This window comes from Hydra viridissima, unplaced genomic scaffold, assembly GCF_058129835.1.
Source record: "Hydra viridissima isolate aposymbiotic clone 2 unplaced genomic scaffold, HvirCarnegie_v1 scaffold_10, whole genome shotgun sequence".
NCBI lineage: Eukaryota > Metazoa > Cnidaria > Hydrozoa > Anthoathecata > Hydridae > Hydra > Hydra viridissima.
In genome coordinates this window covers 14400785-14425939 of record NW_028324309.1, presented here as the reverse complement: position 1 = coordinate 14425939, position 25155 = coordinate 14400785, and the positions used below count along the sequence as shown (strand labels likewise).

The window sequence follows — 25155 nt, the reverse complement described above, 5'->3', positions numbered from 1 at the left end:
TAACTTAGAAATGAGGTTGATTATGAGATTATACCTTAAACACAGAATTCAGCTTATCACCTTTCAATTCAGGATGGTCAACTTAAATCTGGCTGATCTTAGTCATGCACTTAAGAGGTATCAGAGTCATTTTCTAAACACTTTGAAATGCTTCACTTGCATTCTGTCCATTATTAAGCATTACTAATCTTCATTTTCAACTAATGATAAAAGTTCTCTTGCCTTACATATCTTAATGAAAATTTCTAGAAATGTAATTGAAAAAAAAATTAAGACGGGCTGTAAAATTTCTCAGAAATAAATTAATTTCTCAAAAATAATTTAATTTCTTAGAAATATTATGCTAAACTACTCTTTCATTTTAAGGGGATGAAGCAAGAATTTTTTCTTCAGGTAATAGTGCTAGGAAAAGATTTAACTGCAACCAAAAAAAAAAAAATACTTAAGCAATCATAACATCTTGAGTGCCATTAATAGTTGACTCTGTAAACTCTCACATTTGTATAGAAAAAAATTAAAAATTTAGAAAAATTTACTTAAGCAACTTTCTAAGGTAAAAAAAGATTTATGAGCCAATAGTATTAGTAGTTTAGTAAAAAACGAAAGAAAAAAAAATTCTTACTGCTCAGTAGCAATAAGCACATTCAATGTTTCTTCATTCACAAGAAAATTGTCAGTATCTACAAACTGAAATTTATACAAATTAGCAAATCTAAGTGTTGGCAAATAGTTCCAGGTAGCTACACTAATTAGTAAAAATCCTTACCAGAATATAATCTGCCCACATTTGCCTTGCTTCATCTAATGCTTTTTGTTTTAATTTTAAGATATTCAAATATCTTGAAGCGCTCCAGTGGTTTACACCCAAAGAATCATTGTAAGTAATTGGTAAAACTTCGTGTAGAAGAGATAATTGATGATATAAACTTTTTACATTTTTTGACCATTCAGATAAAATCTCAAATGTCCTATCTTCATTGTGATCTGTTTGAATTCTGTTTGAAAATAAAGAAAATTCTTTTAAAAATGGATTAGTTTTTTTTTGTTTAAAATAGTTCAAGGTTTTTTTTTTTAAATTTTAGAGGCATTTTAATTTGTTTTTCTATAGGTGTTAGAGCTAAACACACTTTAAGTTTTAAAGTTTATAGTCAAAAAAAATTTGCTTCCTATCTTGTTCTTTTTATTTGCATTTTTGTTTTCTCCAATAAAAATTTTGGTTGAATATCTAACAACTATATCTTTAAAATTATTTCAGATGGAATTTGGAACTCTTAGTTTCTCAATTTTGTATATTATTTGAGTAGAGTTGACTTAACTTTATTATTTTGTATTTTATTGATTTTAAACACCAACTCTAATGTACACATAAGAGCAAAAAATACATTTTAGAGTATTTTGGGTCCATTATTCAAGAATCTAAGATTGTTAATTACATTACTGTTGTTGATTCAACTTGTTCAACTAATAATCAACTATAGTCAAATTACTTAGAATATCAAGATTAAAAAAAAAAAATATGAAAACCAGAAACAAATAAAACTTCTAACAAAACTTACAATATAGATATTCTATCTTTTGGATAGTTAAGTTGTTCAATATAAGCAAGAAATGTGGGAAGAGTGTGATCATCGTTGCGTGAAATTATTGATAATAGTATAGTAGGTTTTTTTAAAGAAACTTTAACACTTTCACAAACAACTTGTTGAATAATCAACATGATGAGAATGCACGAGTAAGTGCTTAAAACCCTCATAGTATAATTTTTTTACACTAAAAAATAAAATATAAAAAAATGTTGCATATATTACCATTACTAACTTAAAGTAATCAAGCAAATTGAAACATTCCTTTAATAAGAAATCAGAAAACCACTATGTAGCCATTGAAGCTTGTGTATCGAAATAAAAACCCATTTAAAAAAAGAGCGTGTTTTTGGCATCCGGTTACCAGGCTACGGATTCATTTTTGTAAAGTAATTTTGATTTATTGTCAGTGGAGTAATTTTTATTTTCTCCACAAGGCTTTTTTTCTTTCCTTTAAATTTTTTTTGCTCACGGTATCATGCTATATCATATAATATTATAATAATGACCTCAATCCATAACCTCAATAATATATAACCTCAATAAATTTAAACTAAATTTATTGTACTTATTAGACTCCGTAAAACATTAATTTAAGTAATAAATAGGCGTATGCTCGTTTCCATTAGTTTCTAAGATAGCTGATAATGAATGGTACCGAGTAGGTCCGATTATAATTGATCGTTAGCGGTTACGAACAACAGCGATTTTTCGTAACCGCTAACGATCCACGAATCATGTGTCTCCGCTTTTAATCTGATGAGCAAAAATTTCAAATTTTATTTGTTTTGTCTACTTTTATTTGTTATGTCTTGCTTAGCAATGCGTTTAGTCATTTAATCATCATGGTTTTTAAAACGGGATTCAACCTTAACATAGTGAACCATGAATGAGTGCACTAGTCTTTGGGATATTAGAGTTGACCCAAAATCTGGTATTGCCATCTAGTATTCTTCAATTGCGCAAATCTAATCAAGGGTTGTGACGAAGCATGGATTCACAAAAGCATCAAAAATTTCTTGGCGAGTCAATCAAGAGGAGAGCAAGGTAGAATAATCTATTACTGGCTTCCTACACTAAACATTTCCAGACCAACATCTACGGTGAAATGAAGTAACCTCAGCAACTCAATAGTTGCGGTCAAATTTTGGAGAAATATTATAAAAGATGATTAACAACATTAAAAAAGTAAGAACAACTACAAAGGCTGGAGGAGATTATGGATAAAATTTTCCGAAGAGCCTTTGAAAAAGGGAAAATGAGCAATTTCTACAAATACTTGCTTTTTTAAAGATCAGTTTCTTACTACTTCAAAAAGTTTGCAAATTCATTGAACTGACTCAAAGGTTTTTTCTGCATTTAGCAAAGCCTTTTAATGCACCCTCACACCATGAACATGGGTATGCACTGAATCATCCTGAAGACCGAAAGTAATATTTGTTAGTCTCAAATTACAGCTCTTAAAGATGTTGCGCAATAGTGGTATAAAAGTTAAATCCGTTAAACTTATTTTTCAAAAATAACGAATTTATGTATAAACATAAATTTGCAGTGGCAAAAAAAATTGTTACTTTAAATGCATACAAAACTCTATTTTAATGAAATAGTTAAAAAACTGATATAGAAGTTTGTATCTCATTCGTTATAAACGGAAAAACCAAACGGCGATGGTTTTTCCATAGTGCTTCATCACATACTTCCAACCACAACATAGGACAAAATAAATACTTAGTAATTTCAGCAAATTCCAGGTGTTGCTTGATATTTTTGTAAATTTGTCAAAGCTTTTATGAAATAGCAACGAGAAACTGACGCTTCACCCATGAATCTTAGGTCATAAGGTTTTAAAGAGAAGTTTTTTTGATGAGTTGTAGCTTCAATGGTTGCAAGACTTTTAACAACCTCTGTCAATTCTCAGTATCACAATGTAGCTGTTTGAGTTTACTTAAAAAAGAGTTTATTTTGAAAGACTTAAAAAAAACAAAAACGTTACAGTACTTTAATACAAACTTTACCTTTTAACTGATTAAGCCGAATTGTTTCATCCGGCAATGTTTCTTTACTTATAATGACAGATATTGGGATTCTCTCAGCAACCAGGGACTCTTTTTACATGAAGCTTACTAAATTATTTTGCATGGAGGCTTTGCTGAAGTTGGGTGAAAAAATCCTAACTAAGTGTACTAGTTTGCCAATTTTACAAATCAAACAACCGCAGGCTGATTCTCTGGAGACAAGTTGGACTTTGACATTTGAATTTTACATAATTTAGGAAGAAACAGACGCTTTCTTTCTTCGTGCTTCCTAACACTAGAACGGACCGCACACGTGATCCAGCGGATTGCAAAAACATGTTTGGTGTTTTATTATTGTGTAATGCTTTCCAATGTAGAAGAAGTGACATCTTGGATTTTCTCGGCTTCTTTAAACACAAGAAACATACTGTCTTTCTGCTTGATTAGGCATTGTGATTGATTTGGTTTAATAATGAATAACAATGATGAAGAAGAGAATATTTATATTAAAAAAGAAAAAAAATAAAATTTCTTTATTCATTTCAACGTTCATTTCTTTGTTTAATGCGTTGTTCTTTTTTTTTTGTCCCCAACGAGCAAATACACTTGAATGGCGTCCTTCAGTCGTTTATCTATTATCATCCTTTTCTCTACTTTCTTCTTCTTTAAAAATACATTGTGTTTAATAAAAAGCATTTCAGTAATTTAAGTTATTTACAAGATATTTATTGCTACTAGACCATAAATTACGTTTCTCTTCCACGAACGGTGCAAATTGATTTTGGGACATATCCTAGAGACCAGTGCATTTTTCCTTTTTATTATTTTTTTTGTCTTACACCATGATCTCACATTATTACGTTACGATTTCACACAGGAGGGTAATTCGTATAAATTATATACCCTTAAAAACTTAACAACTTTTTAAACCATTGTCAAATTTGGAAATGCTTGGAACATATCTAAATGCATCTGAAATACGAAAAAGCTATATAGCTGAAAGCTATGCAAAATATCTTATATAAATATAAATATCGGTATTTTCTGTTGGCAGATTTACTACGCGCCTAAAAAGAAGAAAATTCGATTCGACGGCGACGGGTCAGTAACTTGGGATGTCTGTTGCCATTGGTTTTTTGTTTGTTGATAAATGCGCTTACAATAATTCGCAACGATCCTAATTTGTTTATATGGGAAAAGCGGCAGGGGTAGACCTACAGTTGTCCACTTTTCCTACTTTTGAGACAAAACGATTTTTTTTTTTATGAAGAATTTAATAGTCTTTTTAGTGTAACAACTAATTATCTATTTGATGAGCCCTAGCTTGAGAGCCTCTACACTGAACAAGAAAGCATTTGTTCAATATGATTCGAGTAAAAGTTTTCTTGTTCATAATGTATTTAAAAAAATCATTTTTGTTTTTGATTCTGTGTTTCTACCTTACAAAAAATCATTTTATTGAAAAAGGATGCAAAAGAACAACATTTTTACAATATGTGCATCTGGAAATAGTAAATTATTAGTTGAGCTTCTTGAAGCATCTGATGATAAGTCAACTTTACTATCAGCAAAACACTCTGATGGGAAATCCCTTTTAGAAATTGCAGCTTGCTTTGGTCGCCTAAATATAATTGAAGAGCTTGTTAAATATGGTCTAACAGTAAATGCAATATCAGAAAGAGGTTTTTTAGTTTTTTTCTTTTTGTTTTCTTATTTTAAAAGAAAATAGCCAATCTAATGACTGTTTGGATGATAATGATCCATGGGGTTTTTAAAATATTCTGAGAATCAGTTTATTGATTTTGCTAATTTTTTTGATTTTTTTAAAGCAAATTTATCTCCCTTTCAAATAATATAATGGTAGTTTAAAAAAGTTTATTGTAAACAAATAACATGTTTTTACAAGAAGAATATTTTGTAGAAGTGAAAAAACTCATTTTAGAAAAGTGGCTTTCAAAATGTAATGTTCTAAATGATTCATTAGCAAAAATGTATAAATTCAAAAGGAAAACTACTAGTTGCATTATCAAATTGCAGGGTGAAGATTATTGGAAAGAGAGTTGAGGAACCAGAAAAGAGTGTCAAGTCAAGTTTTAAACTTGGTGGACCTCTTTCTTACTCTCTCAACTCAAATCCTAAAAGGAACAAAGCCTGATGTTTTCCTAAAGGCAATTAAAACTGAAAAATTTTCCAAAAAAGTATGGTTTGGCAAGCCATCTGTTCATGTGGTTTCAAGCCCCTTTTTACAAACAAAAATATGAACTTCAAAGTTTATCTGAAAGTCTGTTTAAAAAAGCAACTTATGCCTATGATTCAAAAGTATGAAGAATCTGCTCATTTTCTGGCTTGATCATGTATCTTACCATTACTCTAGGAGTGTAAGCAAAGGGTATTAACAAAATAGGATCAATTTTATCCCAAAAACATGAATCCAGCAAACAAGCCAAACAAAAACATGAATCCAGCAAACAAGCCACAACTTCGTCCAGTTAAAAAATTTTGGGTTAACATAAAATCTGAGCTGTTTAAGAAGAGCAGAATTATGGTAGACGTCAATCAATTTCACCATATTTGGGGATGGCATGAAATTTTAAGAAAACTGTTGTCCAAAAGTTTATGCAAGACATCCACACTAAATTAAGAAAATACTGTGATCAGCCTGAAGATGATGTTTCTAAAAGCTCTACTGTATCTGGAGATAATTTTGTTTAAAACAATGAATCTGTTATCAAAATGGTTCTCAAAGTATTTCAAAAGCCTCATGGATTACTATTCTAGACGGTATTTACTTAATGGCTAACAGATATGTTACTAACTTACTTTTATTAATCATTTATATGGCTTTTGTTGAATTAATTAAAGTGTTTGAATGTTTTGTTGGTTCTTTAACTTTCATTCTTCAACTGATTTTTCATTTATTTTAAGTTGCTTTGTAAAAGGTTATTCTTTATTGCATTGGTCTGCCTGTTGGGGTCACATTGATGTTATAAAATACTTGTGCAGCAACATGGTTATTGATATTTCACAGAAAAATATTTATGGAGAAACAGCAAAGCAGATGGCATTAAGATATAACAAGGACAGTTGTGCTCTTCTTTTAGATAAGTACGGTAAGATACATATTTTTTTTTAAGTTAGAGAAGAGTCTTTGATGTCTTTAATGAAGCTTTTTTGAATCTATAGACTTTGAAATCTCAAGGTGGCTTCATAAGTTATATCATGCCAAAAATATAGTTCACCAAATAATAATTAATCATTATTAATGATAATTACTTGGATACATTAGTTTTGAGGATGGCAGTTACGTTTTTTAGAATTTAATCAGTTTTGGACAGGTCCAGGGCAATTTTCATCACCCAAACTCTTTATAACTCATTTTATCAGAGCTGTCTTGCCAGTGCTTAAACATCATATGGATTGTTTAGCACTGACAAGATTAGCATCAGTGAATAGTATCATGTGATCTTATAGCACTTACATAATGGCATTAATGCTTAATATCATTGCTGTGCCACCTAGGAAAAGTGTTATGCCACTTTTTTTAGCTGCAGATATAACACCCTATGTATAATCGTTAATGTTTTATAGTTGAAATTGTGTTTAAGGAGTTATGTGTATTCTTTTACCACAGGATCAACAAATCTTTCAGTATAAGTAAAAAGCTCAGTTGTGCATTTATTGCTTCATATTAATTTGGCCTATTGAGGATCCCTGTGCTCACAGAAGAATCTAATATTGTTGGTTGTCTTGGTTAGTTTTTTTTAGAGGTTTGCAGGCTTGTAGTGTATGATCTGTATTTATGACATGTAAAAGTATAATGCCTTTGAAATATCACAAAGTTTAACACTAGTTTCTTATCAGGTAGTAGATGAAATAAAAGGATTGGCATTCACTGCCCTTGAGATGTAATGTTTAGAGTAGTGGATCAGTTATCCTTGTAGTTTTAGTCATATGAGGGTTGATTTGGATATATTAAGATTTTTAAGTTCAATAACTGATCTTTGATTTCCTAAAGAGGTCTGGTAAATAGTCCAATTTGGATGACTTATCTTGAAGAATATGTTTTGTGCAACTAGTCAACCAGCCTATATCTTAGTAACCTAACAGACATACTGTAAATTAGATTTAACCGTTTTTAAAATGTATCACTAAGTACGATAGATATTTATAAAATGATTTCATCATATGTTTGTAAATATAATCTGTGTTAACTTGGTGCATGTTTGACAATAAATGATTCTCTGAAAGCTGGTTATAAAGTATGTTTATTAAATATCAACCATCAATAGATTTATTTACTTCTATTTTTATGAACAAAATATCTATGATTTTTTTGCTCAATTTAGAATTATTGAATTCTCTAAAGAACTGTGCATTAAAGTATAAGCAAATAGCTGCAGATCCAGAAAAACACCTGGGACGTTTTACTAAGGACGAGAAATTGCGTATAAATCGATTTTGTGATGAAAAAATAGAATGGATAAAGCATAATCAAGAAATGGCCACTTTAGAACAAGTAGCTGAGAAGCAACATGATCTGGAACAGCAACTGAATGTCATACTTCACAAACTAAAATAACAACCGAAGCTTGATTTTGCATTCGTTTATAAAGTTATTATGATTCTTTTTTTTTTTTTGTCATAGTTTTATTCAAATTTACATTAATTTATGTTACGAAATAATTTAAGTAACAACTAAGAGAGCTTGTAATTATGTAAACCGCAGCTAATAACTCAAAGTTATTGATTTAATTAAAATATCATTTAGTTAATTTATGCAAGATGTAAGTTGTAAATTAAGTTAGAAATGGTTTTGTGTTTTTTAATTGCATTTTTAGATGGTTCAGTCTGCAAAATCTCCAGACAAAAAAGGTGTTGTTAAACATAAAATATGGGTTTTCTTACACAGAGAAACGAAACATTAAAAAGCAAATTTTTCAGAAATTACTAAATGTTGTTCTATTACTTAACATACTTTCCTACACCTACGCACTATCACTCCACCCCACCCACAAAGAATGTATGCCTTGAGTCCAAATTTCCAATAGTAATAATTTGAAAAGAAATTTTAACAAAACTAAATCATGCTGAAATGGCTAATATCCATATGAAATTAATACTTATTAAACCACCGTAAGAGTATCAGAGTTCAAAAAACATAGTCTAATCATTTTTTATCAGGAATTAAATTAAAATTTGCTACCATTTTAATGTAATGAGTAATAAATCAATATATTAAAGAACATTTTATAAACGTCATAAAGTGTTAACATGTTTTTAAATGTGTGAGCACTTACTTTTACTTTTTCCCTTGAACAAAATAAAAATATCATTAATAAGGTTTTATCAATAGTAATGCTTATCTACCTATCTTTTGTTTTCAACTTACAACTATTTGCATATCTTAAAAGGGCAGTTAGCAATGCTATCTTTAAAAAATATTTAAACTTTTATTTGGAACCTTGTCTGACAGTTTCGAATGTTACCTATTTTTTCCAAAAAGTCCCAAAAAGGGTAGATCAATACGCTTGGAATATCAATATAATAGATATATATAGAATATAATGACCTTGTTATATTGTTTTTGAGTCAAAATCTACTTGTTGATAGACCTTCAATTGTGTTTTGGCATCAGCTATTTTGGTGCTCTTTACATCATGGGTTATTTGAGAAAATTACATCATGGGTTATTTGAGAAAATTACATCATGGGTTATTTGAGAAAATTACATCATGGGTTATTTAAGAAAATTAAACAACTTTGATCCTTTGGGATATTTCTTCCAGAAGTTTCTACAGGGTTTTAACATTTTTTTGTAATGCTGAAGCGACTAAAACTTCATGTAATATTTAATGTCATTAGGATCATCCATGAACACTTCAAACTTTTGACCTTTCGAGAAACTTTTAATTTTTTTGAATGATGTAAACTTGATCTGTTCTTCTTTAATTTCCTTTTTAAAAGAGCAAAATCACTGTCGCGAATGAATTCGAGGAAGGGAATAGGAAAGTATTGGTGAATTCTGTAAAACTTTTTAGTCGATATCAATCTGACTAAAATTTAAATGATCTTTGTTCTGTAACCCTTTGCCATTGAAAGAGACATAAAGATCTTTGACGAAAGACATCCAAATTAAAGAGTATTTGGTCTATTTATTTCATTTCCTTTATTGTAAACGATGAAGAGGTATTATTAATCTTAAGGTAACTTTTTACGCTGCTGACATATGAGCTTTTTATCTTCTTTATAGATTTTGTATTTACATTTACATTTCCAAACCTACGCCTCCAGGTGAAAACAAATCACACCAAAAACTAACTTTTCTAATTATAAGAAAATTTAGAAATAACGAAGTTTCAACAGAAACATACCAAGAAGATTGTTTTTTTTTAAATTAGAAAACAAAGGCCTTTTTGACGGAGTTTTTTTATATTACTGTGGATGCCTAATCCCTTTTTTTCCTTTTTTTTTTTAATCTCTAAAGATGAACCTCAGTTTGAAATCATTTCATCCGAGCTCACTTTATTTTCATGTTTTAAAACAGAAAAAATTTAATAACGTAAAAATTGCAAAAAACAAGAAGTTTGTCTACCTCTAGAGAATAAATTTGTAATTTATTTTCATTACAAGTTTAAGACTTCTTTGTTCTCAGCGAATATGAGATTTTGTCTCAAAAGATTTGCAGTTTTTGAGACTTTTCCGTGTTTTACTTTGATTTTACAGAGTTAATAATGATTATTTACTGAAATGTCCATTAGATATTATTACCAGCACTGGGATGAAATACTAATTCGGAGAAGAAAGAGAAAGCTAGTTATCATATTGCGTCTAAGAAAAAGTGGGTGGCATTTTTGTCTACAGAAACCATTTGAATTTTACTAAAAATTAACTGGTTTCCTAGGTAAAATCACTAAGAACTCTTTCCCAGACCAAATACAATTTTTAAACAATTAACCTAAGAAGATTGATAAATGTAGCATATCCTGCCTTACATCAATGGACCAAAAATTATTTTGCGTTTGATGATTATGGATAGAAGAAACAGTACTTATACATCATGGATACAAGAAACAGTACTTATCGTCGTCTTGAGATTGCTTTAAGAAACATTCGGTTTTTCGTAGTTCCCGCTTCATAAAACTCATTCAACTAAATAAGTTTTTAGTCCAACATTTTTCAAGTCTTAATTCTTGTAGTACTCTTCAATATTCAGATTGTGGTTTCCTCACCTGAAGAACACGCAGTCTGTAAAAAAAAAAAAAAGGTTTATAAACTCTGTCCATCAAAAATGGTTCAATTTTAGTTATTGAGAAGTCTAAAAGGGAAAAAAAAAAAAAAAAATTTTAGAGGTTATTTCGAAAAAACCCATCTATGAGCTGTTTAATATCGCCCAGAGAATGTTAATTGTGCAAAGTAAAACGGTAATAGTAATTTACATCCAGAGGTTATTATATTACTCTATTTTGTTTCTCTAATATTAAACGAAACAATCTACAACATGATTTTTATTTATATATGACTTGATTATTTCCGCTCAGATGATTTTCAGTGCGGATAAAAAATATTGGCCCTCTCTCCCATTAAAAAGACAACTAAAGTGATAAAGTAAATTTTAATAACTCTCACAAAATAAATTTTTGATATATATTAAAAAAGTTTCGTCTGTTCACAATAAAAAACTAAAGACTATATATTATACATATACGAGTATTATATATAATAAAATTAACACAAATATATTATTTTTTTCTGCAGTAAAAATATTTTACTGTAATATAACTATCTAAGAGTTGAAAATCATAAAATCTAATAAATTGAATTTATAAAACAATGCGCAAAAAACTAAAATCTGTTGTTCATGCCCGCTCTCAATAAATTAGCATCGGCGAACACAGTTTCAATAAAATTTCATCTCTATATTTAAAAAAAAAAAGGGAAATTCAGCTTTCGGACGAATTTCTTCTGGAGCCTAAAATATTGTCATCTGGATCTGGCGCACACCGAAAATCTGCGTCTTGCTCATCTTCATCATCCGATACTTGTCGTGAAATCGAAGGCGAAGTTGGAGCCGATGGTGGTCTGGGAAAACGAAGATTCTAAAAATAAAGTTTAAATCCTAAAGTTAAAATTTTATTATTTTCCGTTTAACTTGTCATTGCAACGCCCAAAATATTTAAAAAAAAAAAAAAAAAAAAAAAAAAAGGCCACAAACTCTCACTTACGAGTTTGTCTTTTCGAGGTCGTACTCTTGGAGTTCGCTCAGGATGGGTTTTGGTGATCGCAAGCAACCGGGCTTTTTGATAATACTAAAAATAAAGAAACAAAGTTACAGTCGATCATGTGATTTGTTGCGTGGAAACGTTTATTAAAAAAAAAATTAATCATTAAAAATCGGACAAATTATTTCACTTGCCATTCCTAAATTTTTCCAGTCTAGAAGCTCGCTCAATCTTTCCGTACGATTTCTCAAAATAATTCTTTGGCGCCTGCTAAGCTGACAAAAATCGTACATATGCTAAAAGAAAAAAAAAAATTTCCTTTAGTAAAACAAAAAAACAAAAGATAAAAACGAAAGAAAGTTCATTTTTAAAATAAAAACGTAAAATGGATAATAGCTAAACATACGTCAGAAATTTGCTGAATTGATTCAAACACTGAAGAAAATCTTCGATCTACAATAAATATTCCATAGAACTCTGGATAATCGACGTGTTCTGACATGAATCGACCAAATCCTGACAAATTAGTTGAAATGTTCGGTACACCCATGACTGTACACTCAGCTGGAAAAAAATTTTTTTTTTTACTTTTTATGGATTCCAACGAAGAGAAAAACAAAAAAAAAACAAAAATAACAACAAAAAAATTATATTTAAAAAACCACAAAATATTTTGAACTAAATCGTTTAAAATCAAACAATATTTTTATAATATTATAAATAAATCAAATTGATAACTAAAATTAAAAATAAAAATTGATCATTTAAAATCATTAATTATCAAAGGAAAAGATTACCTGGAGTATAACCCCATGGCTCATAATAAGATGGGAAGACACCCAAATGGCAACCTCTGACAAATTCATCGTAGTCAATAGGAAACAGTGGGTTGGTCTTTGATAAAAATTCTGGATAAAATATGACCTAAAGTAGAAAGCAACTAAAATAAAAAATTAATTCAGCCTCAACCTTAAATATTTCCAGCAACATCATTAGAGTTTTTAAAACAAGATCACAGTGGTACCAGATATAACTACAAAAATCAAGATACACCCAACTGCTAAAGAACACGGAAATTTATTTCTCTTTTTGCTTAAACTATTGGGTTGAAAAGAAAGTTCCTTTGCACTCGTGCCAAATGGATCTAATTAGAACATGGGAAGTTCTATGACTTTCTAAATGTTCTATAACTTTGTTTTAATGCATCAACATAAAATAATTTTCTAGAAATTTACATACAACTATGTCAGCAAGTACAGGTGATTCACTTGACATAGAATGTCAGATCAAAAATCCCATATTTGACACTGCAGCTTATACAAGTTCCAATTCCATCATTCTGCTGGTGAGGCCAAACATAATATATGCCAAGCCCTAGGCCAAGGCAATATTACCAAATGCACTTGTCAAACTTTGTTTTAACATCTTCGTTCTAGTGACTTCTAACTCAAGGATTGTCCAAGGTCTGGTTAACCAACTGAAGTTGATTCTGAAGTGGTGTGCAAACTAGTGGAAGACAATCCAAGACTCAGTAGTCACTGTATAGCCTTCCTACTCCAATGTTCTCACACATCAGTGCTACACTGTCTTCAAAAGATTCTAAAGTTGGTGACTTTCCCAACAGTCTGACACAACATGATAAGGACATGCACTTGGAGATCTGCACATTCTTACTTTCCAAAAAGTACCACCATATGGCTGAGTATTACTGTCAACAACTGGAAAGACAGGCACAAAGTCCTTTATATGAAACCAAACCACTAAAAGATTTATTTTCTGCATGACAATGTGTGGTTACACACAGCAAAATTGACATGTCTTAAGCGTATAGAGGTAGGATGGGAGATCTTGCCTCACCCACCATATTTCCCAGACATTTCCAACTGAAGTTAATTCTGAAGTGGTGAGCAAACTGGTGGAGAAGAATCCAAGACTCAGTAGCCACTGTATAGCCTCCACACTCCAATGTTTTAACATATTGGCTTTGAATGGTTAAATCACTTAATCACTGGCAATGAGAAGTGGGTAGTTTATGTAAATCAATAACAAAAGCATCAGTGGGTTGACGCTGAAGAGCAGGCAGAAGCAGTGCCGAGGCATTCAGATCATTTTGTCAGCATGATGGGATGTACATGGATTGTACTTTTTGAGCATCTTCCTTCCAACACCATTATAGCGGCTGACTATTATTGTCAATTACTGGAAAGACTAAGACAAAAAGCCACTTAAACATGGCCATATCACCAAAAAATTATTTTCAGTATGTCAATAGGTGGCCACATATGGCAAAATTGATGTCTTAAGATTATAAAGATGGGATGGGAAGATCTTGCCCCATCCGCAATTCTTTAGACATTGCTCCAAGCAATTATCACTTTTTATGTGCCCTGCAATTTCAATACCAGAGAAGAGCTTTGATGACAATTCTCAACTTAAAGCTAACCTTTGTAGATTCTTTGAGGATGCTTCTACAAGGATGGGACCCATTCCTTACCTGATAAATGAAGAATTGCTGTTGATAATAGTGGCAAATATATTGATGTTTATTCAGAGTATTTTAATAAAACTATTTCATGAAAGTGCAAAAGAACTTTTTTTTAACCTTTAATTTTCCCCATAGCTTTTTTTTTAACCTTTAATTTTCCCCATAACTTCTAATAGCTTTGGTTTTGTCATTGTTAACTCTTTGACATACTTTGTTTTGATCTTATAAAATTCTTAATCCAATTATCTACTGAACCTCTTGTTGTTTAACCAAATGTCTCTTAATCAATTTCTAATACATAAAAATAATCACCTTGACTTTATCACTTTTAAGATTAAAAAGTTTTATTCTTCGAATGGCATTTAGGATTTGATCATTATGATCATCTATCATGTTATGAGTAACAACTGGAGGTGCAGAAGAATGCTAATAAATAAAAATATTTGAAAATTATGAAAACTATGGACATTTAAGAAATAAACAATGGAAAAAAAAAAAAAAAAAACTAAAATACAATTATAATTTTGCATTTTTATTGTAATTAAGACTTACTTGGGTTGATAAAAGACAACGTTTTAATGGGATCATATCTTTAGGCTCCAGCAGATCTTCTGGTTTTGGAAGTCGACCTCTAAATTACAAATAAATGTAAAAATTTACTTTCTGATATTTCAAGATTCTCATTGGATCCAGGAATCTCGCAGCAATGCGAAACTTCTTTGAAAAACAATCACTTATTTTTAATTAATCAACTTACTTCATTGCTGCTTCAAAAATTTTATCTCCTATCCTGGCATGGATTTCATTGATTGTTTGTCTGAATAAATTAATACAAAATCTTTCACATAAACTAACCACTAATAAAATATCCTAATCATGGTAGATAAACTTAAATTTAATTGATCAAACTGAAATGTCTCAGATAACTTAGACAATATTTTAGAAAAAAAAAATGAAATAATAAAGATTATGAGTTTTTTTTAAAAAAACTACCTGAGTTGTTTGACATATGCTTGCCCACGCAAAGCTTCTACATTGAAATTATTGGTGTTTGCTGGGAAAATCATAAATGCCACAACAGTGATATCAACATTGTTTGACTGAAAAAATGAAATCATAAAGTAACTTTATGTGAAAAAAACCATATATATTTTCAGTCTGGATTTGGGAAACTGTAACAAATCCAATTACGCCTTGCCAATTTGAAACTATTTTGCAGTTTAAGATATGCTACGCAATAACATAAACAAGGCATAATTAAAAAGCAGAAATTCTTTTTTTACATAATCATTTTTTGCTTTATTTTTGACAAAACTTTAACCCTCTTTTCATACCTAATAACTTGCTGCACCCATTTTTATTTTATAACTTTACAATATCTTGAACATATCAAATGTCATTAATAATCAACAAAATCTTTTTAGGAAAAAAGAACTTTTTTTTTAGCCTGTGTAGATGCTGTCATTTACCAACAAGGAAAAAAAAAAATTATGTAACTTACCTTCAACAAGTAATTTAACCTTGCTAATGCTTCTAAAAACATATCACATCCTTTGTTCTGAAACTCATACCTAGAAATATTATAAATTGTACTTAAAATCTAAACCCCAAATAACATCTTAAAACAAATTAAGTTTTTATATAAGCTTTTATCTTTATATCTCAAAAATGGAGTTTGCACTGTAGTTGGTCAAATGTTTTGTTTATCAAATAATTAAAAACCTAAGGAGACCAGTTTTAGCAGTAACTATAACAGTTCTAGCAAAAAGAAAAGTGATAGTCCTGATTAAAACAATACAAAAACTTGAACAAAGAAAAAACAAAACAAAGAATCAATTTAATTAAGAAAATTTTAAAGATAAAATCTCTTCAAAATGTTCAAGATGCATAAATAGTTTTGACTCTGCATTCCTTTTTTTTTTTTTCCTACAGATTACTACTAAAACAAACTTTTTGTAACTGCCATCAACATTTTTTAACCAAAAAATAATAGAATAAAAATTAATGCGGTTAAATCCCTAAATCAATAAACTCTAAAAAGAGATCACAGTTTTGATACACCTAGCGAATGTTTCCTCTCTCCTATCTCCTGACTGCTAATCTAAAATAATTAACTCTTTGAATAATATATGATCATTAAACTTTGTGCACACCTTTATAGTATATAAAAAAAAAAAAAAAAAAAAAAGGAGTAATGGGTGGATTGAGACAAATTTCATTTTAAAACGATTAAAGTACTTTATTTGAAATTTTAGATGATTTAATCTTCAATGTTTTTTATTTGGCTAGCACATCTTTATCAGCAATTTTGTACAGCTTTCTCTTGATTCCTTTCATAATGTCTTGTAAAAAAACTTCATCAAATTCTTTTACCTTTGGTTTAATGTGCAACATTAGATGCCTTTTGGTATGAGCTGTCCATCATCCCTCATAAATTTTTTGAGCAAAACATCTTTAAAAGCTTTAAATTGGTCTTGCTTTAGAAAATAGTTATTTTCCAAACATTCTTCGAGATATATGTCCTGATTTATTGCATAAATACTGTTATGTTTCTTAACAGATCCAAAGAAAAGTTCGATTTCAGTAAAGCTTTTATTTTTGATTCAGTAATACCAATACAATAATATCACAAACTTAATATTTATAGTAAAATAGAAAGTTCCTAGAAAGATACAGAACATTCTGGAACGTTATTATATATCTAGAGGGTTCTATGGAAGATTCTCGAATGTTCTGTTGTATCTAGAAAGTTCTAGAATGGACCGTAACATCTCCTCGCCAGCTTGGTTTTACGGAGAGCAAGCGTTTTGATTATTCTTTGATAGGCATCTACTAGATCGTCTTGTTTTGACTTGTTTTTTATCTTGACCAGTCGGCTCACACGACAACAAATCGGGCTGTACTATTATTGACTCCTCCACCTCCCCGGAGTTGTAGCAATGCCTGAGTTGTTCAATATGACGATGCCAGACTAGACCATCAGGCTCTGTCTTCACTATGACAGATCGAGGACCGCATACTTCAGTGACAATAGCCGTAATCCATTTTGAGTTGTAATCATTACTTGAGCTAAAATATCTGGCATAAACCAAGTCTCCCACTGAATATTTTACAACTTTGGAAGAGTCCATAGATTGCTTTGATTGTTGTAAATGAACAGGGGATGGCAAAAGCAGATCGATTTGCGCCCGAATTTGTCTGCCATTGAGTAATTCGCTAGGGGACGATCCATTTGCTAAAGGAGTTCGGCGGTAGACCATGAGAAATTCCTGAAGAGCATTCTTAGGAGGTAGGTTTGATTTCTTCATGGCTTTTTTGAAAGTTTGAACTAGTCGTTCGGCAGCACCATTTGTGGCGGGGTGATATGGAGCACCTTTGAGCAGGACAATACCTCGACTATTACACCATTCTAGAAATTCCTGAGAAGTGAATGAGGAATAGTTATCGGTAACTAGAGCATGTGGATAACCGAAGTGTGCAAAATCTTCTTCCAGTAAATCAATGGTAGATTTGGCACTAATAGAAGACGTAGGATGAATACATGGATATTTAGATAGAGCATCAATCCTGATAAGCCAATTAGTACCCATGAAATTGATTGCATGATCAAGATGTAGACGACTCCAAGGGCGTTCTGGTAGCATCCATGGATGGACTGCTGGTTTTGATGGAAGGTTCTGATTTTCCGCACAGGTAGTACACTGGTGTGCTAGATTAGTGATAGCTGAATCAATGCCTGGCCAATATACGGCAGATCGTGCGAGTTGTTTCATTCGTTGAATGCCGAAATGACCTAGGTGCAGTATCTTCAAGACTTGATCTTGAAGAGTTTTGGGGACGACAACACGTGGACCATAGAACAAGCATTTGCCTGAAACTGAGAGAGCTTCGGAAAGTTTTTGGAATTCCCGTATCTCGTCATTATTGTCGGATTTGACCCAACCATCTCGAACATTGCGAATAACTGCAGCGATGACAGGATCTTTGCTCGACTCGCGGACCAAGATATTCGGATCATGCATATTGATTTGACGACTAACGGTTTTCACCGCACAAATCATTAAATTTTCTTCACTACTTTCCTCCCCATCGAAAATGCGATCATGGTCAACCGGTAATCGACTGAGCGCGTCAGCGTTGCCGTGTTCAGCTGTCTTACGAAACTCGATTTCATAATTGTATTGGCTAAGAATTAAAGCCCATCGAGCCAGTCTATTTGCTGCCATAGCTGGAGTAGCCTTTGTTGGACCAAATAGAGCCAGTAGTGGTTTATGATCAGTGACGATAGTAAAACGACGACCAAAAAGAAATTGATGAAACTTTTTTAAGCCAAAAATTATTGCCAATGCTTCTTTGTGAATTTGACTGTAGCGACGTTGACAATCAGTCAAAATCTTCGATACATTTGCAATTGGACGTTCAGAGCCATCTGCTAATCGATGAAACAATATGGCACCAATACCAACTTCTGAAGCGTCTGTTGCCATTCCTAACGGTTTCGAAGGATCGAAGTGAGTAAGAACTGAATCAGATGATAACAACTGTTTCACAGCTTCAAAATCTGACTGTTGTTCGGATGTCCACTGCCATGGCACATCTTTCTTAATTAGACGATAGAGCGGGTCTAATGTCATAGACAAATTTGGAGGAAGAAATTTGCCGTAAAACTGTACTTGACCAAGAAAAGATCGCAGCGTATTAACGTCCTTAGGAACTGGCATAGCCAAAACAGCATCAACTTTGTTACCTTTAGCAATACCTTCCGAAGATATTATATGACCAAGATATTCGATCGAAGGACTAGCGAAAATACATTTTTCTAGACGACAGCGTAGTCCGTTTTTGCTTAGTCGTTGTAGAAGACCACGCAAGTTGGAAATGTGATCGGCTGCGTTGTTGCCACTGACGAGAATATCATCGAGATAGACAGCTACACCAGGTAGATCACTTGTTAATTTATCCATTGTCTCCTGAAAGTACCCCGGTGCTGAAGTGATTCCAAATGGAAGACGTAGCTGAAGAAGTACACCAGTATGTGTACTGAGAGCCAGTCGTCTCTGAGAAATTGGACCCAAACGAATTTGATTATAAGCGTCAGCCAGGTCAATTTTTGTGTATCCATAACCGCCACGCAGTTTACGCAACAGGTCTTCTGGCAACGGCATTGGGTAGCGATGAGGTTCTAGCTGAGTATTAATGGAGACTGAATAGTCGCCACAAATTCGAATCTTTCGTTTTGTTTGTCCCGGAAGCGCGGTCTTTTGAATAGGAACCACAGGTGTACCTTCGTCGTTGAATTGAGTACGTTTCCAAACACCATGCTTGATACCAGCTTCGTAAGCGTCAACCAGATCTTCTTGAATAGCGAAAGGTACAGGTCTTGGACGGCAGAAGATAGGCTTGTAGTCAGGCTTGAATTTTATTTCAAGTTCAAAGTCTTTCAAACAACCCAATTCTGGTTTAAACAGGTCTGGAAACTCAGAACATAGAATTCTGCACCTTTGTTGGAGATCTGTGTCAGGTTTGAGATGCTCAAAGACCTTAGCAACAGTACTCTTGGATGATTTCTTAATCTTTTCATCAACTGAAAGATCAAGTAGTCGAATACCCGATCAGCCAATAAGATTTAGTCCAGGAACAGAAGTTACGTGGAACCAGATCTTGCAACAGGTTGTTGGAGCTTTAACTGATAATTCAACTTTCCCTAGTATCGGAAGTTGATGCTTGCTTGCTGACTCGAATTGTAAATCCGACGATTGAAGATGTGGTTTACCCAAACTTTGCCATAAAGTATGGGTGATGAAATTGGCGGGAGCTCCAGTATCGAGTTCGAATCTTATCGAATGCCCATTGATTTGGAGATTTTGTGTAATTTCATCATCAACATTGATTTGGTTGACTTGGTGAAGTGCTTTAGTCTGTCCATAAATGAATATAGGCTTGACCGTCTTTCGGGATTCAGCTTTTTTCTTGAAACAAACTGCTTCAATGTGACCATTTTTACCACAAAAATTACATTCGGCGTCCTTGAAACGGCAATTTTTGCGTTCATGGGTCGATTTGCCACAACTTCTACAAGCGGTTGACTCAGTCTGAGATTTGTTTTGTCGAGGAGCTGAGGATTTGGATTCCGATTTATGTTGCCCCAACTTATTGATTGGGAGAGACATCGGAGACTTTGAGGGACCAACGGCAGTTTCCTTGGCTACCTTGGCGGCCTCCTCGGTTTCGGTTGCTATTTCTACCGCCTTGGCGAAAGTTAGATCTTCATTTTTGCACTTGAAAAGAGCTTTGAGCACTGCTTCATTTTTAATAGAGCAGATAAAATGTGTTCGAAGAGCTTCATCCAGTGGATTTGTGATGTTAGCAAAGTCGCATGTTGCAGCCAATTGTCGAATTCGAGCAACCAGTTGTGGAATAGATTCACCTTGATTTCGACCAATGCTTGACCAAAATTTGAATCTTTCACGAACAAGAAATTTGGTTGGATTGTATTGTTCTTTCATGAATTGAGCAATTTGATCATACGAAAGATGGTTGACTGTCAAAGGAGTCTCTTGTTGGCTTGCAAGATTGCACAACTGTTTGTAGATGACTGGAGTTTGACAACTGAGAAAATAAGCAGCTTTGTTATTTCTTGTTATACCCCGAGCTTTAGCGAATGTTTCGAATCTTTCCTGATAGTCGACCCATAATTCAGCTGTTGAATCAAAAGCAGCAAAATCTTGAGTGACCTTTGATTCATTGGCTTCAAGCAGTTTGACAATGGAGTCTTGTTGCTCTTTGATTTGTCGCTGTTGTTCGGCTAGTTGTCGTTGACTAGCTTCTTGCAGCTTCTGCATTTCTGCCAATATCGCTACCAGAGTAGCACCGTGTTTTTCTTCCATGAGTAGTTTTTAGAAAATAGAGATCTTCGTCGCCAAAAATCTGTTATGTTTCTTAACAGATCCAAAGAAAAGTTCGATTTCAGTAAAGCTTTTATTTTTGATTCAGTAATACCAATACAATAATATCACAAACTTAATATTTATAGTAAAATAGAAAGTTCCTAGAAAGATACAGAACATTCTGGAACGTTATTATATATCTAGAGGGTTCTATGGAAGATTCTCGAATGTTCTGTTGTATCTAGAAAGTTCTAGAATGGACCGTAACAAATACCTCAGAAAACCTCCTTTTAAATAATGTTATCCATACAAGCATATGTTTTGGATATTTCTCTGTACCTTTGTATCTCACTTCATCTGGACACATCTATATTATCTGTGTAAAATCCATCACTACCAGGTATTCTATCATCATATAGATGATTTTCCAGCTTTTGACTTATGAACTGTCTATTGTACTTAGGTTTTTCTTCACATGTTTTAGAATAAACATCTGCTAGATCTAGTTGATGATGTATAGTTGTGTGATTTGATGAAAATTTTTAGGCTAGTTTTTGCAAACTTACACCAACCTTATTTTTCACAGCTCTTTTCAAAATACTGCAATTCATATTGTTTCACACTTTCAATTAAAAACCTTTATGTTGTTAATATCTTTACCTTCCCTGCATCTCTTGATGTTATTGTAAATAGTAGGCCTTGCATAACCTTCATTCATGAAATAATTTACTACAATAGCATCTGTTGCATGTAATTTTTTTACAAAAAAGTTTTTGTTTTTTCTTAAAACCCCTCTTTCTTGAAAGTTAAGATACATTTTCATTTGAATTTTTTAGATTCCTAAGTTCATTGATTCATGATTTAAATAATTACAAATAATTCTATGTGATTTCAAAGCGTGGCAAAAAAAATTAACTTTTATCTCAATCCACCTTATCCACCAGTTAATTAACTTGACTTAACCAATGGTTGCCTAATTTTTATGGCAAATGTAATTATTTTCATGACATTGCTCATTTTATAGATATTTTTTATCAAAGTTATTCAAAAATATCCCTTAAGTTGGTGGCACAAAGAAAAAGAATCTTAAAATTTTATTTTTTGGCTAAAAATCTGAAATGCTTAGAACAAATCTGGACATCATGGACATGAAGATTGCCAAGCTTCAAAAAAAAACAAAAAAACAAACAAAAAAAAAACGCTAAACAAACATTGATTGTAATCATTGAAGAGTCAAGTCGTTAAAATATTTAATTGTTCCCAATCATATATTCGCAAGGTTAGAATTATTTTAAATGTTGAGAGAACGATTTTGATTTGTTTATAGAAGTAAGTTTTACTTAAAATTTCAGCTTTAATTTTTAAAGAAATAAGAATTTATGCTTTAAATAATTTATGTATAAACAAATTATTTAGAAAAAAATTTAAAAAATAAAGCGCATTTTAAAAGAAATCATTACTTACTAAAATTGATAACTTACTTTCTCCCAACTTTTAAAATGGGAGATAGAACAAAATAATTCTAACCTCGTGTATTGTCAAAATAATACACGAGGTTAGAATTATTTTGTTCTATCTCCCATTTTAAAAGTTGGGAGGAAGTAAGTTATCAATTTTAGTAAGTAATGATTTCTCTAATCTAGCATTTAACTTTATTAGAAAAAGATTCCACTGAAAAAAATAATCAGTAGAAGAACTTGCACAAAATTCTAGTGATCATACATTACACAATACAATTTGCTGAAACTTTAAAAAAGCTATAATCACTACCTGCTAAAAACTATATTAGTGTAAACTTCATATCAAAATGTAAAACTTCATACTAAAATGTAAAACTTCATAAAAACCTCATTCACCTGAACACTGTGTTATCAACTAAAAACAAAAATGTCAAAGAATATCAGAAAGATTAAAACTAATGATGACCAGTATTTAACTAAGTTCAGGTTGTAAATTCATTAGAAACACTGAAAAAAAAAAAAAAAAAAAAAAAAAAAAGAGTTAAAAAAAAATGAGTTAAAAAAAAAGCCACCTTCCAGCAGTGAAGAAATAGAGGGTTTTATCCAAATCAAAATCTAAATGACTAAATGAATAAAAAAAAGCATTTTCATTAAAATCTCTGTAATTAAGTACAAATAAAATATAACAGAAGTCAAAGTTAAACAAAGAAATGTTTATTAACCCCTTCGTACACAATGTGTACAAACGTACACACTTCGTCATGTTTATTTTTTACTATGAAGCTTAAGCAAAATAATAATTGAAACACGATGCATACAATAGTGCACACCAGTCCTACCTTCGTGTAGCTTGTCTTCTTTAAGTAAGATTTCTGTATCTAGATATTTCAACATGACGTTGACGGCAAAAAAATACTTCGTGGTAAGTTTTTTCTTTATTATAGTTTGAGAATTATAAATTATCTCAAGTCAAATTTTGTATCAGATGTATTTAATAATATGTTTTTAATTGCATACACATAAGTTTAAAATATAACAGGTGACTATTCTTTGCTGAAAAATTTTTTTATAATACTGTGTACATTTGTACACACTGTGTGTTAATTGCAACGAGAAGAGAGAATAGTAAAACTAGTAAGGTGAAACTCAACATTGAATTTCTTTTTGTGTGATTATCGTGAGTTAATAATTGCATGTGTGTATATATATTTCTTTAAATCTCAGATACAAAATGTGTTTTGTTTAATAGTTTAGCTGTTCATTTAACATCAAAAGGTTGTATTAGAATCATTAAAAATGAAATATTTTATTTAAGTCTACCTACTGAAGCTAATGGCCCTGCCTTTGTGTTTGTATAATCAAACATTTGTTTTAAGCCTGTCATATTTATTTTGTTACTAAGTTTTATCAAATTGATTTTATAATCAAAGATAAATAGGTATAATATGTTAAATATATTTTCAGATAATCCACGAAGGCGGTTTACAGTTGAAGATATGTTGCAGCATCTTGATGACTCAGAACTTGAATTATCAGATTCTGATGACTCTGGGGATGAGACCTTTAACCCTTCTGCTGCTGATATGCTGACTGATAAAATTGAGGATCAAATTGAAAGACCATATGAAGATGATCAGCCCGCCACATCTGTGAACAGTGGGAACAAAAGAGAAAAAAAGACTCAGATTAAGTGGCAGTCTCTTCAAGGAGCATTTGAAAGCAGCTCAGAATGGCTGGACAATTTGAACTTGGGAGATGGCTTAATTTCACCATCCTCATATTTTTTTAATTACTTTAAACCAGAAATATTTGAAACATTTGCTGAACAAACAAACATTTATCATCTACGCCAAACTGGTAAAACTCTAAATACTACAACAGCTGAAATTCAGAAATTTTTTGGTATCACAATAGTAATGGCAAATTTAGGTTTTCCCAGAATAAGGATGTACTGGCAAAGAGCAACTAGAGTAAATGCAGTGGGAGATGTAATGCCTATAAACCGCTATTTAAAGCTGCGAAACAGCATTCATATCAATGCCGATCCTAATCCAGAACAAGGAACAAATAAATTCTGGAAAGTTCAGCCTCTGATAAACACAATACGTTCTCGCTGTCTCAAGTTACCAAGAGAAGAGTACAACTCTGTGGATGAGCAGATGATCCCTTTCACAGGTAGAGTACCTGCTAAACAGTACATCAAAGGAAAGCCGAATCCAGTAGGGGTAAAAAACTTTGTTGTCTGTGGCACCTCTGGTAGGGCAGTTGATTTTGAACTATATCAGGGTGCAGGTACAGGCATATCAGAAGAGTACAAACACCTGGGACTTGGTGCTTCTATTGTCCTAAGATTGTCAGAAACTATTCCAAAACATAAAAACTACAAGCTCTGTTTTGATAATTACTTTACTGGCATGATCCTAATTAGACAGCTGAAAATGTTAGGGATTCAGTCCCTAGGTGTTGTTAAATCCAACAGATTAATGGGGTGTCCGTTAAAATCTGA

At 31.8% G+C, this 25155-nt stretch overlaps 3 protein-coding genes across 5 annotated transcripts in view; 1 reads left to right on the top strand and 2 right to left on the bottom strand.

Annotated features, from left to right (window-relative positions):
- LOC145181174 (procollagen galactosyltransferase 1-like) overlaps nucleotides 1–25155 on the bottom strand; it is a 381403-nt gene that overhangs the window by 8322 nt on the left and 347926 nt on the right. The window contains exons 2-4 of one of the 2 annotated variants that reach the window (XM_090101250.1): nucleotides 1557–1770; nucleotides 767–995; nucleotides 623–687 (exon numbers count right to left, since the gene is read on the bottom strand). In XM_090101250.1, the coding sequence (XP_089957376.1) occupies nucleotides 623–687; nucleotides 767–995; nucleotides 1557–1753 (491 nt within the window). In that variant the 5' untranslated portion in view covers nucleotides 1754–1770. Of the gene's footprint in view, nucleotides 1–622; nucleotides 688–766; nucleotides 996–1556; nucleotides 1771–1808; nucleotides 1970–25155 lie in introns of those variants that run through there. The other variant, XM_090101251.1, reaches the window with a different exon arrangement.
- LOC145181183 (ankyrin repeat domain-containing protein 45-like) lies at nucleotides 4781–8421 on the top strand. 2 transcript variants are annotated; one of them, XM_090100767.1, is made up of 3 exons: nucleotides 4781–5280; nucleotides 6538–6708; nucleotides 7945–8421. In XM_090100767.1, exons 1-3 carry the CDS (start codon nucleotides 5067–5069, stop codon nucleotides 8175–8177), a joined length of 618 nt encoding a protein of 205 aa, XP_089956893.1. In that variant the 5' UTR covers nucleotides 4781–5066; the 3' UTR covers nucleotides 8178–8421. The 2 variants fall into 2 exon arrangements, with proteins under 2 accessions (XP_089956893.1, XP_089956894.1); XM_090100768.1 differs by having other exon boundaries at nucleotides 5190–5280; nucleotides 6524–6708.
- Nucleotides 11197–25155, bottom strand: part of LOC145181173 (glycogen [starch] synthase, muscle-like) — a 361885-nt gene continuing 347926 nt past the window's right edge. The window contains exons 12-22 of the mRNA XM_090101242.1: nucleotides 23222–23272; nucleotides 15804–15873; nucleotides 15296–15402; nucleotides 15060–15119; nucleotides 14855–14933; nucleotides 14615–14728; nucleotides 12615–12741; nucleotides 12224–12381; nucleotides 12012–12113; nucleotides 11821–11904; nucleotides 11197–11694 (exon numbers count right to left, since the gene is read on the bottom strand). Coding sequence (XP_089957368.1) covers nucleotides 11539–11694; nucleotides 11821–11904; nucleotides 12012–12113; nucleotides 12224–12381; nucleotides 12615–12741; nucleotides 14615–14728; nucleotides 14855–14933; nucleotides 15060–15119; nucleotides 15296–15402; nucleotides 15804–15873; nucleotides 23222–23272 — 1108 coding nt within the window. The 3' untranslated portion in view covers nucleotides 11197–11538. The remainder of the gene's footprint in view (nucleotides 11695–11820; nucleotides 11905–12011; nucleotides 12114–12223; nucleotides 12382–12614; nucleotides 12742–14614; nucleotides 14729–14854; nucleotides 14934–15059; nucleotides 15120–15295; nucleotides 15403–15803; nucleotides 15874–23221; nucleotides 23273–25155) is intronic.

Bases quoted from the DNA above. Each gene is read 5' to 3' on its own strand.
- LOC145181183 (XM_090100767.1), top strand. From the start codon at position 5,067: ATGCAAAAGAACAACATTTTTACAATATGTGCATCTGGAAATAGTAAA. The intron at 5,281-6,537 runs GTTTTTTAGTTT...GCTTTGTAAAAG, and splicing joins AAATGCAATATCAGAAAGAG to GTTATTCTTTATTGCATTGG. The intron at 6,709-7,944 runs GTAAGATACATA...TGCTCAATTTAG, and splicing joins TCTTCTTTTAGATAAGTACG to AATTATTGAATTCTCTAAAG.